This window comes from Mauremys reevesii, linkage group 9 (assembly GCF_016161935.1).
Source record: "Mauremys reevesii isolate NIE-2019 linkage group 9, ASM1616193v1, whole genome shotgun sequence".
Lineage (NCBI taxonomy): Eukaryota > Metazoa > Chordata > Testudines > Geoemydidae > Mauremys > Mauremys reevesii.
Window position 1 is genome coordinate 99,379,793 of NC_052631.1, and position 18,797 is coordinate 99,398,589.

Consider the following 18,797-nt stretch of genomic DNA (forward strand, 5'->3'; position numbering starts at 1 on the left):
AATTGTGGGACCCACAACTGTGCTAACGTCCATACTGTGGGACACTGCGCAGACCCTCTGACTCGGGTCTGCGGCTTGAGCTGTGTCCACACTGCAAAATATAGGGCTTGGATCTGAGTCTCCGTGCGACTCGGGCTATGACTCCCCCCTTTTAGCAGGGTCCTAGGACCCGGTTCCTGAGCACTCACTGACCCAAGTCAGACTGATTTGTGTGTGGATGGAAGGGGTGCTTGGGCTCAACCCTTAGTGTGCAATGAAGACATATTCTCTGTCTCATTGGTAACCTTTGACTCCAACCCTGTCTCTGATGGAGTTAACCAGGGCCACTCACTGTGCCTTCCATGTTCTCCCCATTCACTGAACATTCGCCACTGGACGTTATGTCCCCTGGCCCTACCACATCTACGGTGCTCTGTCATCTATGGTGTACTAGAGTGCAGAGATTCTGGTCTTCCAACCCTTGCCCAGACAGAACTCCCATTGACTTCAGCGGGAGTTTTGCCTGCTCAGGGATTACAAGAGCTGTTTAGTTGCATGGGTTCCTTTGATTTAGGTGTGCTCCAAACGGGGGCTCAGTTCTGCTCTTGTTGAAGGCTAAGAACCCAGGAGTTAAATCCCACTGAAACTCCACAACACTTTTCAGCAACGTACTTTAATGTTCTGTCTCTGCATTTTAAAATTAGCTTCACATAATGACAGAAAAGGTGGCAATTTCGTAGGCATCTAAAAAGTCCGTCCTTTACATGTTCATGTTGCTAAGGTAGTTTATAGTTTTATAGAAGTGTTGGCTTGGTTTAGTTGTGTTTTGTGATTGTGTGAAAAAATAACAGTTCTAGCACCTCAGTCCTGCAGACATTTATGCATGTGTGTAAAGTTAGGCACAGATCTTGCAGGAACAAGTGTTTGAGTGTAATAATTAAATGGTTTTATGCATGTAGTAATGTGTCTTTCCACAAGATGGTGCTCTGAGAATATTGATTCTGATGTAGTGTGTGTTTGTTGAAAGCCAGCTAATTATTTAGAACCCTTTGTTATTTCAACCTCAGTGGAAATCATGAGCTCAGTCCAACAAAGCATTTCAGCACATGCTTAACTTTCAGCAGCCAAGTAGCCCCGGATCATGTGCTTAAGTGTTGTGCTGCACTGCAGCAGTGCCTATTATTTTGTGTGAGTATCTGTATTTGGTACTTTCCGCCAAAGCTCATGGTGATTATCCTGCTACAAGACTTTTCAAAATAGAAATGGAGGTTTGTGTGTTTAACGTTAAACGTTGAATCCCACATGAATCGTGCACAAGTTAATTTTTTTTATAAAAGCTGTTCAAGAAAGACGCACGATGTTTTAATTGTACTTTGGGTAACACCCCGGTACAAATGTGGCAATTCAGAGTGCTACAAGAGAGATTACATGTATAGGCAGGGTGGCCTTGAGGTGAAGGCACTCGACTGGGACTCAGGAGACCTGCTCTGGCTCTTTACAGACACCTTTGGCCAAGTTACATAGGGCCTGATTGAAGGCCACTTAACCACGTGCTTCACTGTTATCACGAGCTTCAAGGCAAGCGGTGATTAAGTGATTTCCAGAATGGTGATTGGTTTTAAAATTGGGTGGAAGTACGTTCTTGAATTGTGACCTTGCTCTCTCTGCCTCAGTTCCCCATCTGTAAAATGGAAACAGTTGTCGTGTTTGCCTGGCCTTTTTCTGCCTTGTGACAGCGCTTCGGGGTACGTCAACACTGCAGCTGGGAGTGAGCCTCCCAGCCCGGGTATCCAGACACGCACCGGCTCTGCTCAAGCTAATGTGCTTAGAAATAGCAGTGTGGCTGTGCCACCTGAGGGGCTGGGTGCGCTGCAGCCAGCCTGTGCCGCAACCTCCGCGCTTCTGTTTTTAGCTCGAGTAGAGCTAGAGCGTGCCTGTCTGCCCGGCCGGGAAGAAACGCTGCCCGCTGCGGTGTAGACATCCACTGACTGACTCTCGCTATGTCTCTGCACAGCCGCTGCCACCCTGGGGCCCGGATCTCAGCTGGGGACTCTCACGTAACACTACGGGGTGACGGATCTCATGTAAATCAGACGCAGGCAGTTCTGAGCAGCACTTGCCCTGAAACCTGGCCCCGGTTGTATTTGAAAAGCTGCTAATATTTCAGGCTTTGGGGCCCGTTTCCTAGTGCACTGGTGTAAATCTGCAGGAACGCCAGCGGCCCTGGGGGGAACTGAGCACAGATTGTGGATGTCATGCTGTTAACTGGGCCAAACCCAAATTCCGGGTCCCTTTGCTGAAGCCGCCTCCCCTCCTCCTCCTGTCACTCAGCGCCGAACATCCCACACGCTCCCTGTCGTGAAGGCCTGTGAACCTGGTGTCATCTTGGACGCCATTCCCTTCACATTGGGCTGGTGTCCAAATCTTGCTGCTACTTCCTCCATACTGTTCCCAACCCCTGACCTTTCCTCTCCGTCCACACAGCTGGCCTTCCCCGCCTCCCATCCTGACTGCCGCAGCGTCCTTCTCCCTGGGCTCCCGACACCCACGTCGCCCTCTGCAACCGGCACAGCATGCAGCTGCTCTGACCACCTGCTGCTACCCCTGCTATGAATTCTCCACTGCCTGGCTCCCCCTCTCCACTGCAGCTGAGCTTCTTGTGCTTGCCTTGCAGGTCCTACCGAACGCCACCCTTCTCTGCCCTGGGCTGGCCTCACATCCCCTTCCCACCCGCTGTGCCCTGCCAGGGCTGCCAGCCCCATGGTGGGGGGGTGTTTGCTTCTCCTGCAGCTGTCTCCTGGCTTTCTTACACCCTGGCCCCACCTAGCCTCCTTTAAATCCCCCCTGAAGTCCCACTTCCACTGCAAAGTCTACGAGACATGAGCTGACTCCTCCATTCGCCCCTGGGAGCCCGTTAGCCAGGGAACCATTGCTGTGGAGGGAGGGGGCTGGGTCACTGGGGTGGACTCTGGGAGCAGATGGGCCACAAGGGGATGAATTGTAGAGTGGGAATTTTTTTCACGTTTAACTTAGACCAGCACCACAGCAGACTTGGACTTACATTAGACACCTGGCGGTTGTCACGCAGCTCGCCTGCCTTGTGTGTCGTATCTTCCCCCACCTTGGGCCGTTTGTCCTCACCTTTTTGTTCTGTGTTTATGTAGCACCTGGCGCCGTGGGGTGCAGACTGGGGTCGTAGGTGCTGGGTTGGAGAAATAATAACATCCTGTGCGTCTCAGGGCAGGGACCGTGTCTTCCTCTGTGACGGGAAGGCAGCTAGCATGCTGGGGTCTAAGCAATAAATAATCCTGATTGCTGAGTCCAGTCCATCGCCCCATGCTGTCTTCTGTGTTCACTCGCGCAGGTACAGTCGCCAGGCAGCGAGGAACGGGGGGAAAGCTCAAGCTGGCACCCACGAGATGAAAACGAAGGGTCCCGAGCCAGTGATCAGCCAGCTCATCGACAAACTGAAACACATCAACCAGGTGGGTGTGAGGGCAGGAGTGGGGATTGCTCCAAATCCGCCCTGCTTTGCTCAGTTAGATACAGTCCGTGGGTTTTATTGTCATGTTCCAGTCAAATGACAGCGAAGGAGTCACATGACGTCAGTGGTGAGTATGGGACCCAGGGCCATGACACACGCGTGTGCCCAGTTCCACCAGTACCCCTTATGGTCCCGACTGGAACTCGGTGCAGTCTCGAGGAGGGGTGCACCCACAGAGACCCCTGAGCACTGTCTCTTGTCCCAGGGGACTCGGCCCAGCTCCCCGTGCCGGGCACTGACCACCCACAGCAGCACCACAACCCTAATCCCAGCCCAGTGGAGAGGGAGGGCCGGGCGAGGGGTGGGGGTTGGGAACGAGCTGTCCCCCACTTCCCTCCACAGCAGTGTCTCCTGTGCCATAGGGCTGGGCCCAGCTCCCTGCTCCGGGCCTGGCACATGGAGTTGCAGCGCTGCTCAGGGTTGGCCTGGCCACCCTTCCGTCATGACACAGTGGGCCGGGATGAAGGTTGGGGTGCTGGGCGGAGAGTGTTTGGTGCCCCCTCGGCAGGGCAAGGAGGAGGCAGACAGCAGTGGTGTGTGCCCATTGAATGGGGAGGCTGCATCCATCACCCCCCTCGGGACAGGTCTGTGCTGGCTCCCATGTAAGGTACAGTAGCCTGGGCTGCACTCACCTTTGCCAGCAGGCAGTGGCCACCAACTGGGGATAGCCGGTGCACAGCGTACTCAGGCCACGCCTCTTCCCGCCTCGTATGCTGGGTCTGACAGAGAAAACGGCACAGGAGCTGACATCAGCTGCGAGCGACCCCATGCTGGGTGAAACTCATAGCCAGCTAGCTCCAGCTACTCAGTGGGGACCCGCAGGGACCAGAATGCCCCCCGTGGATCTGGCCTTGTGTCTCTGTTTCTCCTGCTAGGCTGGTGTCAGTTCTCTAGAGCAAACCCCGCCATGCTCCGCACATTTGGCGGCTGTTCTGTGTTGTACGGATGAGGCTTGTGAAGATGATTGTTATCCTTTGTCCGGGGGAGCCAGTCTGCAGAATCTGTTCCTGCATAGAAGCCATGCTGTCAAACACTGCAGCTGCATCTCTGATGTTGATGTGATGACTGACACATCAACGTAAGGACCATGCTAAGACTGGGGTAGCAAAACAGTCATCAGAGCTCAAGCTTCATGTCACAGACTGATCACTGCAAGGGCCAGGAAGGAATTTTCTTGCCTTGCCCAATTTTCCTGGTGCATTATGGGAAGTTTTCATGTGCACCTGGAGTGTCGGGTATTGGCCTCGATGGAGGCAGTTTACCAGGCACGACGGGCCCCGGTCTGAGCTGATGTTTCCACTCTAGATATTCTTCATGTGACCATTTAAATCAGGATTGTACCGATAGAAGAAATATGGTTGTCTTCCCCCTTGCTTCTATTTGCTCTGCCTTGAGTTAGTGCAGGGTTTCTCAAACTGGGGTCGCCGCTTGTGTAGCGAAAGCCCCTGGCAGGCCGGTTTGTTTACCTGCCCCGTCTGCAGGTCCGGCCGATTGCGGCTCCCACTGGTGGCGGTTCGCTGCTCCGGGCCAATGGGAGCTGCTGGAAGCGGTGGCCAGTAAGTCCCTCAGCCCACGCCGCCTCCTGCAGCCCCCATTGGCCCGGAGCAGCGATCCGCGGCCACTGGGAGCCGCGATCGGCCGGACCTGTGGATGGGGCAGGTAAACAAACCGGCCTGGCCTGGCAGGGGCTTTCCCTACACAAGCGGCGACCCCAGTTTGAGAACCACTGAGTTAGCGGGATGAGAAACACGCGGCCTGAGCACCACCACCGCAAGTCCCTGGCCCAGCAGCTCAGGGTTAGGACCTAGGCTGGCTTTCTTTAAAATGACCACTTAACTTCCCTGCGTTCTCTTTCCTGGTGGTGTGGTTTCTCGGCTTCCTGCCTTCCCCAGACCAGCAGAGCTCCTGTCCACCCATGGACTCTGCTCTCATTCCTGTGACACTAGTGTGGAGCGACGTGTGGGTGCTTTTAAATGCAGCCCTTGGGGGCTTAAGCCTTTGCCGTTTCTGGGCACAGAGTGTTTTTGGGCCTTGTGGGTTGAACTATCCAAGTAATAATAATGTGCCCTGTAATACGGCTGTTCCCAAATTAGCCTGAGAGCAGAGTCTACGTAGGGAGAGCTTTCTTGTGAGCTTTCTTCATAAGCTTTCAAACACAAACAGGTTTAAAAAACGCTCAGTGAGGCTAAAACAAAACCACACTTTCAATGCTGGCCTTGCTCTGTCGGAAGTTCCTTGCTGAGTTGGTTTGTTGATGACCTCTTCTTTTCTGCTCCAGTGAACACCAGGGAACTGTGTTCCTAGCATTCCCTGGCTTGAGGCTTTACGTCCCCAAGACACACCTCTGTTACCTCCTGTGTGGGTGTAAGTAGCAGGCAGTTTTGCATAGGAAGGTGAGCCATATACACCCTGACACAGAGTAGCAGAACTCCTGCACAGACCCAGTTTTCCTTTACATTCATGCATGCCAGCTTGCAATACTTTACAATACCGGGTAACAGGTCTTGCTTATTAAAAGGAGAAAAAGGCATAATCAGCTCCCTATTAAACTTGGAAGAAGGCAGGTTTCAGCCTGCTGCTGCTGGTGGTGGTATTTCGCAATTCACAGTGAGAAAGCCACACTGAACAAAACATGCTCATTAGTGTACTCGAAACGGCTGACATAAAATGGTTGGGAAATGCCGGCTGCCAGGTTGGGTCAAGTCAGGTCTTTTGCTGGTCAGTTCAGGTTGCGGGGAGGCTAAGATTCATGGACTAGGAGACGAAGGGTAAATTAGTCAATTGAACTGAACTGTGTCGTGGTAAAGCCACAATAGAGAGAGTTTAAAAAACCAAATCAAATAAAATAACTCCCAAATTTTTCAGTTTTGAAACTGAAAAAAAGAAATTGAGAAAAAGGATGTGTGGAAAGACCAGCGGTGAGCTGGTCACAGGGCAGCCACTTACCAGTGCTAAAACCAGGCCAGTAGATGGCAACCAAAGTCTGCATCTTTACCACCATCCACTTCAGTTCAACTGCGTTTTTTTAACACATGTAAATACACAGAGTGTGAACATTTTGAACAATCAAAGGCCTTTGTGAAAACGTTTACTTTTGTGGGAAAGCCATTTGTCACTGGAAAAGAGTTCAGAAGAAAACATTTTGAAAGCAAAAGATAATACCTGAGAGCTGCTTATGAACCAGCTATTCATGCCAAATACATTAAGCCAAGGTAAATGGCTCGGATCCTGGTAAAAGGAAATTTGGATCGTTCTTAGACTTGTGATTTTGGGGATTGAATCTCACCATTGTGCTTAGTTCCTTGGGCCAGGAAAGTTTCTCTATCTCGTTCACACCTGCGCTGACAATGGGCTCCCAAAGAGGAGATGTGAAAAGCAGCAATTCTGGTTGGGTCAACAGTCATGTTGTAGAATGCGGTGTGGACTCCAAAACTGGAAGAGAGATGAAAAGTAGCTCATCTGGAGAGCATCTTTTAAAGGAGGTTTCTTCAGGCTTTCAGTGTCTGTTGGAGAAGAGGGGCAATGAGAACGGCTTTTCAGCTATCAGCTCCTCGGCTCAGGTTTCTGAAATGCAGTCTCTGTAGGGATCCAGTAGATAGCAACAGCATCTTTCAAATGGCTCCCAGTCCATTGTTTTGATCAGAGGAGATGCAGCTCTGAGCCCAGAGACATATGTACACTCTGTTTCCAGTTAGTTGAGTTCCAAAACATTTTCTTTAACTCTTGGATGTTGCTAATAGATGTAATTTATGTTTTATGATGTTTTAGCCTGTATTTATTATAGGCTGTTCATGCTATAAAAATGAATACTTTTCCAAAAGCATGACAGAGCTTCAGAATTCTCTGGAGCTTGTTCAGGTTTGGTGAATAAATTGTATAGTTTTGTCCCTCATTAACCAATCAGTCTTCATCTGAATCTAAATACGTGCATTCATAGCCAATAAAGCACCTCTCCCCTACCCCCAAGTTGCATTCTGTGTTGTAGAACTTGCATGCTTTTCAAGCAATCATGTGGACCTCATTCGTACACTAGAATGGAATACCCAGAGGTTGGAAGGAAAGCAGCAAGTTAAAACTATACAGAAGGGGAAATGAAAAGGTCTGTCTGAATTTATTAGGTTTGGTTTAATGGTCTTTAAAAAATAAAACACACAGCAGTTTAAGTTTAACGTCTCAGGTCAGATCTTTTTGGAGTGAGTGACATTTTCTGCAGCATGATTCCTGATAATAAGATTGACACGCCAAGCTGTTTTGTGTTTCTTTTTAATGTGTGATTTGTGGGTGGCTCTGTGTATTGTGGGTTGGTGGGTGAGCTGGTTTCTTATCATCATCATGTTGGTACTGGGATTTTTTAGATTCCTTTGCCTTTAGACCACGTTGTGATTTGAGTTGCTTTCATTCTGTGCCCAGAAGCATGGATGGCTCATACATAAACATTAGCGTTATCACATTTGGGAAGTCGGGGATCTCTTTCATGGAAGTGAGTTTTAATTGATCCCAATATTTATTTCTCAGAGCACCCCTGTGAGGTGGGGCACTGCTGCTGTTCCCATTTTGCAGTTGGGGAACAGCGGCATAGAGAGGCTGGGACCCTCAGGGAGTCTCTGGCAGAGTAGGAACTTGAATGCAGGCATCCCAAGTCCTAGGTTAGCATCTTAACCACTGGACCAGTCATAAGCTTATCTGCCCCCCGCCACCTTCCTGGTGGGACTATCTCCAGGAAGAGGAGCATTATTTTGAACCAATACTTGGTAAAAATTGGAACAAAACCCCCAAAAGGAAAATAAGTGGGCAAGATATGTCATTAGCAAATTGAGAGGCCTGGAAACATATTTTAAATTTCCAGACATGGGAGTGCAGGACTCATTTAAAATATTTCAAATATATTGTAGCTTGACAGATCTTTGGTTTGCACATCAAACGATCTGTAATTTATTACACTGTGTAGGGACTGTGTTTTTATCATATTGCATATTCTCTAGCCAGAAATATAACAGCCATCTAAGCTCTTGAAAAAACCCATTTGGGAATCACAGTCCAGGCAATAGGCTTTCACAAACCCTGGGAAATTAACTTTGATTGATTCCCTAGGATATAAAGAGACTGTGATTTCTAGGAATATGCTTGTTTTACAAGGTGAAACCTTCGTGTCTTTTTTCTCATGTCCAGTTTAAGGCCCTGATCCTCCAGTCAGGTCCAGGTATTGGGCCTTCTGGGGTTCTGCAGGGGGAGCTCCCTGCTCGAGTCTCAAGGTAGGATCAGAGTCAAAATTTGGAAGTGCAAGAGGCAGTGAAACTCAGCATTCTAGAAGGGGACAATCAGGCCCATAAAGATGAAAGGCCACCCAGTGGCACAACGCACACACAGGGTTTGCAGAATGGGAATCGAAGCTTCAACAGGTGTGTTTAAAGGTAGTTGGATTGACAAAGATTATGTATTCATACTTGCTGAGAGCGGTCGCGACGGAGGCCATGCTCGCATGGAGTCATCTGGAAAGTGGGCACAAGACTAGGATGTTATGGAATCTGATATAAACAAAACAGGCCTGGAAACTGTATCACACTCTTACACCTAAGTGTCCCTGATGGAATGCCTGAGTCCCAAGGGACCTACCAAGGTGGGGTTGTTAGCTTCCCTCCAACCCCCACCTTGGTAAAGCAAGACCATCCTGACGTAGTGGTTGGGAATACTTCCCTGGCATATACTGTGGACACAGAGTAATGACAGCCATGCGTTTGCTGAGCAATTGGCACATCTGCAGGCAAAGGAAGTCAGTCTGTCTGCCCCACCTTTAGCAGATAGAAAGCCAGCAAGTATGATGCCCAAACGGTGTTGAGATTGCTGCTCTCCTTACAAGGGCTGGCAGGTGCCATGATGCTACTCGGGGGAAAGGGTGAGGTGGACTTAGAGAGACTATCATTTCCTGCAGTGACTGTAGCTCTTCCATGTAAAGTCATCACAGCATTCTGGCAATCATCAATGTGGGTGGCAGGTGCCTGATGTTACCTGTGGCAGTGCACACGCCGACGGTGATATTTAAGAGGGAGCAGTGAGGCTGTTGTAAAAATGACTTTCCTGGATAATGTCAATAGATGGTTTCAAGTGGGCGTCTAAATGTGTTATGGGAAATCCTGAGGATTTCACAAGTCTTTTAGAAATGAGTTTTGCACTTTGGAAAGCTAGAGACAGATTTGATGAAATCCCCTCCTGATGCATTGTATTAGACATTGCCGTATCTCCCGCTAACATTGCATTTTAATCTGGTAACCATATGATAGCATAATAATTAGCAAAATGTGTAAATTGCCTGATTTTAAAATAAAATGATACCCAATATTTATCAGTGAACATACAGTATTTAACAGCGCATAACAAAATGAGTCTCGGCTGGCTAATTTTCCAGTTTTGAAATGAATGTATTAGTACTACAGTACTCAAACTGCTGCATATACAGAATATAATTGATCAAATCCTCACAAGAAATGTAATAAACAAAATAATTACTTGGGTATGCCTTTTTGGGCAGCATTATGAAACTGTTTGTAGCAATTAAAATATTAAAACCACATGCTGTTGAAAGCAACCAGACTTCACAATAATTTATATTTAAGACTATTAAATAAAATGACAGAAGATTTTTTTAAATGATAAATGTGTTTTGGGATGTATCAGCTAATTCCCTTTTCTACTACATGAAATAATCTGTAGCTCCACCAAGTCTAGGTCTGGTCTTTAAAGGCTAACTACGTTGTCCTTTTGTGACCCAGCAGCCATTCATCGGCTCTCGATAACGCACCATTGTAAATATTCGCTCACCGAGTCTGACTGCATACGCAAGCATCAATTACAAGAGATCTGCTAGGCCAGTTAAATTAGGGGACATGTGATGTGCATGAATTAAAACAAAATTAGGTTTGACTAGATCTCATTTTAATTCCAAAAATAATGTTCTTTCCTTGGACGTTTTCATAACACTGGCTTTTACAAACTATTGCCACATGTCAGGGCTCTGTCTATAAACATCCCGGCTTTATTAGGTTTAGTGTGAGAACAGTCTAAGAGTAGGTCACACAGAGTGGGTTTTTTTTCTAAATCAGCCTTGAGTTAATTGAATTGATTTTTTAAACTATTATTGGCTAAGGAATAATCTGCCTCTGTCTGACTTTCTAGTCAATTTATTGAAACAGGTTTCTTGACTGTTGTACTGACAGTCTTCCCTTACACACATAGAATCATAGAGCGCTTGCAGCAGTTAAATGGTCTCTGGAATATGAGGTATTTCCCATTTTAAGTCTACGGGACAGTACAAATGCCATGGTAAACGTAATACTATGCCGTGGTGCAGCGAACAGTCTAACACTGTTCACTAAGGGTGAAATTCACCCCGGGCAGAGGACTGGTCTGAGTCCTTTGCACCATGTAAATCCTATTTAGCACACAAAACAGGATTTTAGTGGTGTGTATTCCTCACACTGGCCCTCTGTACACATGTGAAATTAACCCTATAATAGTGAGAGGTAGAAGAAACCACTCCTGCTATCATTAAAGTCGACTTCAGTAAGAGCAGGATCTGGCCATGGATAGTTTATTTCCTACACAGATTGGTCACGGGTTTTGGAAAGACATAAACATGTTGGATTTTACCATAAAACCCCAAAGCACTTTGAGCCTTTGTCACACCCAGAGTTTTTTACATAATGAGAATGGAAAGGTGGTTTTTAATAGGTGAAGGAAGTATCCTCTTTGGTTCCATCTACCAAGAACACCTCTGAAGAAGTTTGTTTTTTACCCATGAAAGCTTATGTCCAAATAAATCTGTGTGTCTTTAAGGTGCCACCGGACTCCTTGTTGTTTTTGTGGATACAGACTAACACGGCTACCCCCGATACTTTCCCTCAGAATGAACTTCAGAAAGGGATGGGAGGGGACCAGAAAAGGGACAATCCCTGTGTTTTAAAAAAAACTAAAGGCAAAAAAGAAAAATCTCAAATTTTCCCTCCAAATTTTCAATCTCGCCTTGTCACGGGGTTAACCGCTCTCTGCTGGGGTGCCTCCTTGTGGCTCATCTGTGGATTAGCTCTCAACTGGTCTGACTCCCCCCTCCTTGGGTTGTTCACCCTTTCACTTCTCTCTCTCTGTACTCTGGCTGCTCCCCCTTCCTGACTCAGCCCTCTGGCCAGGTCACTATAGTCCTCCCCTTCCAAGCCCACCACCCAAACGATCTCTCTGCAGTCTCAGACAGTCTTCCAATCCTCTTCCCGCTCTGTGCCACTTTCCCGGTGGCCAGCAGGAGAATCCGGGCCCACCAACCCAGAGACCCTATGCCTAGCAACCGCAGTCTGCTCAAGTGCCAGTTGTGTTGCTGTTTCTCTTGGCCTTTTCCTCCCAGTCTTCCCTATCTTCTGGCCCATCCCAAAGTTACCACTGGAGCTTCCTCACCCCCTCTTGGGTTCTTGCCAGAGTCTGTAGTCCAAGGCAGGGCCCCAGGATTTACTCGTTTCCCCCCAGATCTCCTCTTTGCACCTAGCCAACTCCCCTCCTCTCTAGGGAGTGACAGCAGCATTCCTCCTCACAGCCTTGTCTTACCACCAACTTCCTGTCTTTATACGTCTAGCTCAGCTCCTCCCCTAGCTGGGCTTCTTCAGCTATTAGGCCTCATCAGTCCCTTCAGGTGTAGCCTAGGAGGTTAACAGGCTTTGTGTGAGGTGGACGCTCCATCGCACCTCTTCCTGCTAATCACGCATTCCCTTCCACGGGTCATTTGATTCAGCGAGGATTATTTGCCTGTAGTCTAGGATCAAATCAAACATTTGGATCAATGACTTCTCAGTGGATGACAAATCAATCAATCTTATTTCTTTTTCATGGCAAAACCAATATTTTACTAAGCAGGTGTGCTCAGCGGGAATCAACAAGGGCTGGGTTTTGGGATATAATAAAACTAGCGTTTGTAGGGTTTCAGGCTGTAGTCACCAGGGGAGAAATCCAGGCCTCATGGAAGTCAGTCAGTGTTTTGCCATTGACTTCCATGGGACCAGGATTTCACCCCATGTTGTTAAGTTTGACGTGTTAACATATTACTAGTTAAGCCATTTCACCTTATCATGGCCTCTAATCTATATTGCTCTGTAACTAGATAATAGCATGAGAAAAGGTGAAGAACTCCATTTTTGTGTTTTCAATTCTAATATCAGCTGTAGTGCTTAATTGCTGCTCATACAAAGAGGGTCAGGTGTGTCCTGCAGAGTGTGTGCTTGAAACAATACAGTGGAAATCATTTGAAAAAATACCTTTTAAACTGGATTAATTTTCTTTGCATCAAAACATGCAGCTGATGCACAATGGCACTGGAAAACAAACACCAGATATCCTGTAAGTGTAGCTGGACTTTATCCTGTTATGAAGGAAATAAACTTGGAATTGTTGTTAAATCACAAATTCCACCAACAATTGGATGCATAGATGTCCAATTAGGAGACTACGGTAGTTACTATGGGCCCAATTCCTCATATCGAACAGCTTCTTGCTCTGTCTAGTCCTCATAATTTAGAAGAAAGTTCTTATTGATGCTGTAGAAGATCGTTCCTGCGATGGATGGCCTCTCAAATGATAAATACTGACTTGAAAAACCAGATCCAATAAGCAGCCATATTTGGTGCTGCCTTGAGCATGGGGGTATCATTGTATTTTTGTCCCTAAACAGGCTGTTGCTTCGGTCAATTTTGACTTTCCAGTAGAAATGGTATCGGCTAGAGATGGCTGGGGAAAACTGTCACAAACAAATGTTGTGGAAATGTTTTAACCACTTTTTGTAGACATGAAAATGTAATCAAAATTATCAAAATTTCAGCTAGTTCTAGAGTTGGTTAAAAATGGAGATTTGCTGAAAATTTTCCAAATTTAAATTGTGTAAAAATGTGTGAGTGTTGATCATCTCTGGCGACGGAATATTTCTGTGTAGAGCGTGACAGCGTGGCTGTATGTTACTGCCCATGGCCCAGCGTGGGCCTGTGTTGCTGTCTGACCTGAAAGTCAATCTGATTTCTTGCATTTTAAAGAAAAGGAACCAGTAACAGGAGTAATATTTTTTAAATGAAGTTGATTGCATATTAGCCAGTTATTGCAATCTGTTACTCTAACAACCAGCCTCACGACAGCTGCGGTAGGGAGAGTGAGGAAAAAAGCAGGGATGTCGGCTCTCTTCTCAGCAGGCTGGACAGAATTCACCAGCAAAGTTTCTAAATCCTTGCTATTGCTGCATCTGGGTCTTTCACTGGGAGACTGCCACATTTAAGAACATAAAAACTGCCATCGTGGGTCAGATCAATGGCCATCTAGCCAAATACCCTGTCTTCCCACAGTGGCCAATGCCAGGTGCCCCAGGAGGAATGAACAGCACAGGTAATCATCAAGTGATCCATCCCCATCGCCCATTCCCAGCTTCTGGCACAACCGAGGAAGGGGAGTGGATCTGGGGAACGACAATCCAAAACTAGGAGTGTCACACTGCAAAGCTAGCCCCCAAAAACGAGCGATAGCTTAAGTTCTGGGGTTGGGGGGGAACCCTAATTGAGCATTGAGACAGGAAGATTGATGCTAATAGCTGCTTACAACACAGAATGGGTTAGAGGACGGAGCTGTATGTCTTCATTTTTAAATGTGGTCGGTTTTCTGGCAAATCTGAGAAGGAGAGAGTACATAATGATCTGTAAACCCTCCACCCCCCCTGCCCCCCAAACACACACAGCCCAGCTGTCAGCTAGCTTCATACTTGTGGCCTTGGGGATAAAACCAGTGAGCTCCTGCTTCAAAAGAGCCTTCTGCCACACCTTCCGCTAGATCTGGCAGGTTCCAGCATTTATAGTTTCTGTGCTAGTGGCTGGTGTGACAATCCCAAACTGAAACACTAGAATAGGCCAGACCTGTTCCCTCCTCTAGAGGGTTCATTCACAAATCTTGAATGATTGAGCTGTAAATCTCATGAATGTGATGTGTCCATTCCTCTGATTTATTCTCTGATCAGCTGGGGAAAAGAATGAGGCAAATTCATGTCTTTCCTGTCCCAGAAACATTAGTATGTATCCTTGTTTGGTACATACCCACATGTCCTTTCCAGATGCTAGCAGGGAATGTCAAAGAGATGAATCCACCTTCTGGATTCTGTCTAATAACACAGCCTGGTATTAATTTGTTGTGGCTATTTATTATTTACATTTATATGGCGCCTTTCATCTTGAATGATCTGAAAGTGCTTTACTAGCAATGTATGTTTGCGGTAATCACTTCACTTTAAAGAAATCCAGCCATCTTTAGGGTTTAAACCATGCATGGTAGGGCTACGCACAGCTTAGGAGATGAAATGAAGAAGAATAGGGTAAAATCAGGATTGACTGTTTTTCTAAAAGATCTGCTCTAGTTCAAATAGGAATTATTCTGGGGAAGACCCATGGCCTGTGCTGTACAGGAGGTCAGGCTAGATGATCACAATGGTCCCGTCTGGCCATAGAATTTATGAATCTACTTTAAGCTTCCAGGAAATTGTAGGGAGGCCAGGACTCAACAACTGCACTCTTGCAAAAGGTGTCATGGTGTCTTTAATGACCACACGTGGTCGAGAACTCAGTTTAGCATCTCATCCAAAAACCTTCTGTTCCTTAGCCTGATGCTGAGTGTTGGTTCAGTACTGACGGAGAGAAAGTGTGACACCCATTAAAGAACAGACACCACTTTCTAGAGCATGGAGGTTTCTCTTGTAGATATCCTCTCTACATACTGATCAGACCTGACTCAGGTTAGTTTGTGAGACCAGATCAGATCACAGCTTGAGGTGGAATGACATCAGCCACTTAAGTTTCCAGCCAATCCATATTGTCACCAGAGAATGAATGGAAGTTTTTTCAGTGTCTAGTAATGATTGACAGTGTTCATGTTCTTCCTGTGACACCTGCAGAAATCCCAGGTATTTACATTAAAGCAGGTGTTTTGAATCATAACTGATACACTGGCTACTCAGTAAGTCCACTGTAACTTTGGGCTTTAGTATATTTCTATATTACACATTTTCCGTGTGTGCATGTGTATCTCTCTTTCTCAGACACACACACACACACACACACACACACACACACACACAAAATCTTTAAGGCATTGGCGTATACTACCCATAACTATTTTTGCATTTTAAACTCTTCAGCTTGGTTTCAACTTTTAACCAAGTGCAAAAGCCATTCATGATGCTCCAGTGCCCACGGTTTTGTGATGTATGTAGCAGTAAATGGCTTTTGCAGTTGATTAAATGTTGAGACCAAGCTAAGGAGTTGAAACTGCAAGAGCACTTATTGCCTGTTTACGCCCATGCCTTGAGGATTATTGTTATTGTACAATATTTAAATGACTAATTGTGTTTTTATTGGTTGGTCTTTCTGAGAACATGTATAAAAAGGTTGTGTGTGAAACACAGAGATCTCTCTGGCTGTGGGATAAAATTGCCCCAGGGGATTATACAAGATGCTCCTTAAAGTAGCCAAGAGATCTGATGATTAGCAGGAACTTTTTCATATAAATTTCTTCTTGGCCAGCTCCTGTGTGTGCCCAGGAGGTTTTACTAACCTTGTGCATCAGCAGATTAATTCTCTAGGGCTGGGTACAGGGCGTTGCTCTTTAAGTGCCTTTGTTAGTGCATCAGCGGAAGGGTATAAAGTCACCAGCACTGAACAGAAACAAAAGTCTGAGATGTTTCAGTTGGATGCTAAAATGATGAGCGATTCAGCTTCCTAGCTGAGCGGCTTGGCTCTGCTCCCATGCATACAGAGTGTATTTGTTGGGCCTGATTTTGAAAAGGGCCTTCTTTTTGGTCAACAAATGATTGCACCCTCAACTGACTGTGAGAGCAGATACTAGTGCCTAGATGCCTGTCTATCTGATTTGTGGATCCATCCAGGTAGCCCGGTGCTAGCATTTGCACCTGAAACACTGCATCTATAAAGAGACAAACTGTTTATAAAGAACAGTCCCCTAGGGTGCAAAAGAAGACTGAGTGAACCGGTCCAGTAAACAGACAAGCTTATACATCAGCCCTCTTTACAGTTCAGATCAGAAAGATAAATGGATACATTTTACCCACTCACTGAATTCTAGATCTGTTTATAGATCAGTGGTCGGCAACCTTTCAGCAGTGGTGTGCCGAGTCTTCACTCTAATTTAAGGCTTCACGTGTCGCTAATACATTTAAACATTTTTAAGACGGTCTCTCTATAAGTCTATAATATATAACCACACTACTATTATATGTAAAGTAAACAAGGTTTTCAAAATGTTCAGAAGCTTTATTCAAAATTAAATTAAAATGCAGATCTTATCAGTTTAGTGTGATCCTTGCCCTTGCTTTTCCTTGCTGGGTTTTCCAATGTCTGGCATGTATTTGGATACTTTAAGCTACACAGAGGCTTCTGAGTGATCAGTTGTTAACCGGCTCCGAGAGGGACAGAGGACAGATTTCATGTGTGAAAATACCTGTTCACACAGGTATGTGGATCCAAATGCTGAAAGCATTGCAAACGCAATTTTCTTCAAACAGTTAAATTTCACTGGCAGGGATGTCCAGCAGGTCAAAATAGAGGCCCCATGATCTCTCTCAGTAGCTTCAAGTGCGCTCCGCAGATCCACAAACTTTGATGTCCACAATTTTGAGATTTTTAACTGAATGAGCTGCATTTCGAAATCTTCAACACCCATCCACTGAAATACAGACAAATCCAAGTCGCTTTCATTGAACTTTTCAGTTTAATTAGAAAAGAAAGCATTGGGCCAAATCGCTGGAAATCTTGAAATCTCTCAGAAAATTCTGATTCCAGTTCTTGCATGTACTTTCCAATCTCATCGACATTGACAGTGCAACGTGTCCAGAGCTCTTTTATGAGTTGGAAGTAGCAGAAAGTAGAAGTTTGAATATCCCTGGAAAAAACTGCTTGTTTCACAACAAATGCTTTCCAGGCTTCATAAAGATCCAGAACTGTTTGCCCTGCACCTTGGAGACAGAGGTTGAGTTCGTTTAGGTGAGCGGTGATATCAGTTAGAAACATGAGCTTACACAGCCATCTGTCATCATCCAGTTCGGGGTAGTTTTGTTCTTTTTCCGACAAAAAGGCCTTGATTGCATCAAAACAGTTTACAAAGCACACCAAAACCTTAAATAATAAATAAATAATTGGAGATATACCTACCTCCTAGAACTGGAAGGGACCACAAAAGGTCATTGAGTCCAGCCCCCTGCCTTTACTAGCAGGACCAAGTACTGATTTTTGCCTCAGATCCCTAAATGGCCCCTTCAAGGATTGAACTCACAACCCGGGGTTTAGCAGGCCAATGCTCAAACCACTGAGCTATCCCTCCCCCTGACCTTGCTATGACTTAGCCACCGAATGTTGCTATGAAGTGGGATGTTGTTATAAGCACTGTCCAGCTCTTCTAGCAGTGCTTGAAATTGTCTGTGAGTCAAAGCAGATCGAGCAATAAGGAAATTCACAATTCGCACCACTGTACTCATCACATTATTAAGCTCTGAATTAGAAATTTTAGCACACAGGTTTTCTTGATGGATGATACAGTGAAATTTGACTGTCGGACGGCCAATTTGATCTTCAAGTAACTTTTACAAATCCCTTCTGTTTTCTGACCATGGCAGGAGCACCATCTGTTGTCACACAAAATATTTTTCTGATGTCAACTCCTTGTTCTTCAAAATGGTTTACAAAACTTTCCAGTATATCTTCCCCCTTTGTTGTGCCATGCAGGGGTTTTAGGCAACAAAGTTCCTCTTGGATTTCATCGGAAGCACAATATCTTGCAACAACTGCCAAACGTGGAACGTTGTTTATATCCACACTCTCATCAGCTGCAACACTAAACATTGCTGTGTCTTTCAATGCAGTCGTCTGCTTTTCCTTAATGTTTTCTGCCATTTCACTTATGCGTCTCTGAACGGTTCAGGCAGAGATGGGCAGTTCTTTTATTCTGGATATGATTGTATCTTTATTTGGCAAATCATTGAACAAAATCTCTGAACTGCTGAGAAAAACTTCTTTGATATATTCCCCATCTGTAAACGGCTTTCTGTTTTTTGCAATGCGCTGTGCAGTCCTGTAACTTCCTTCTGTAGCTTGATTTTTACTTACACGTAAGCTTTTAAAAACACTGCTTTGCTTCTCATGGGCTGCTACTGCCTTTTTGATTGATTCAGTCTTGTCTGTTTTGTCAAGAAAGGGTTTCTCGTGCT

General features: G+C 45.9%; 1 protein-coding gene across 3 annotated transcripts in view; it reads left to right on the forward strand.

Annotated features, from left to right (window-relative positions):
- GPC3 (glypican 3) overlaps window positions 1-18,797 on the forward strand; it is a 257,485-nt gene that overhangs the window by 175,109 nt on the left and 63,579 nt on the right. For 2 of the 3 annotated variants that reach the window (XR_005585004.1, XM_039489639.1), the window contains exon 6: window positions 3,344-3,464. Coding sequence is in view for 2 of the 3 variants with exons in the window: in XM_039489639.1 (XP_039345573.1) it covers window positions 3,344-3,464 (121 nt within the window). In the remaining variant the exon portion in view is untranslated. Of the gene's footprint in view, window positions 1-3,343; window positions 3,465-4,398; window positions 4,907-18,797 lie in introns of those variants that run through there. The other variant, XM_039489641.1, reaches the window with a different exon arrangement.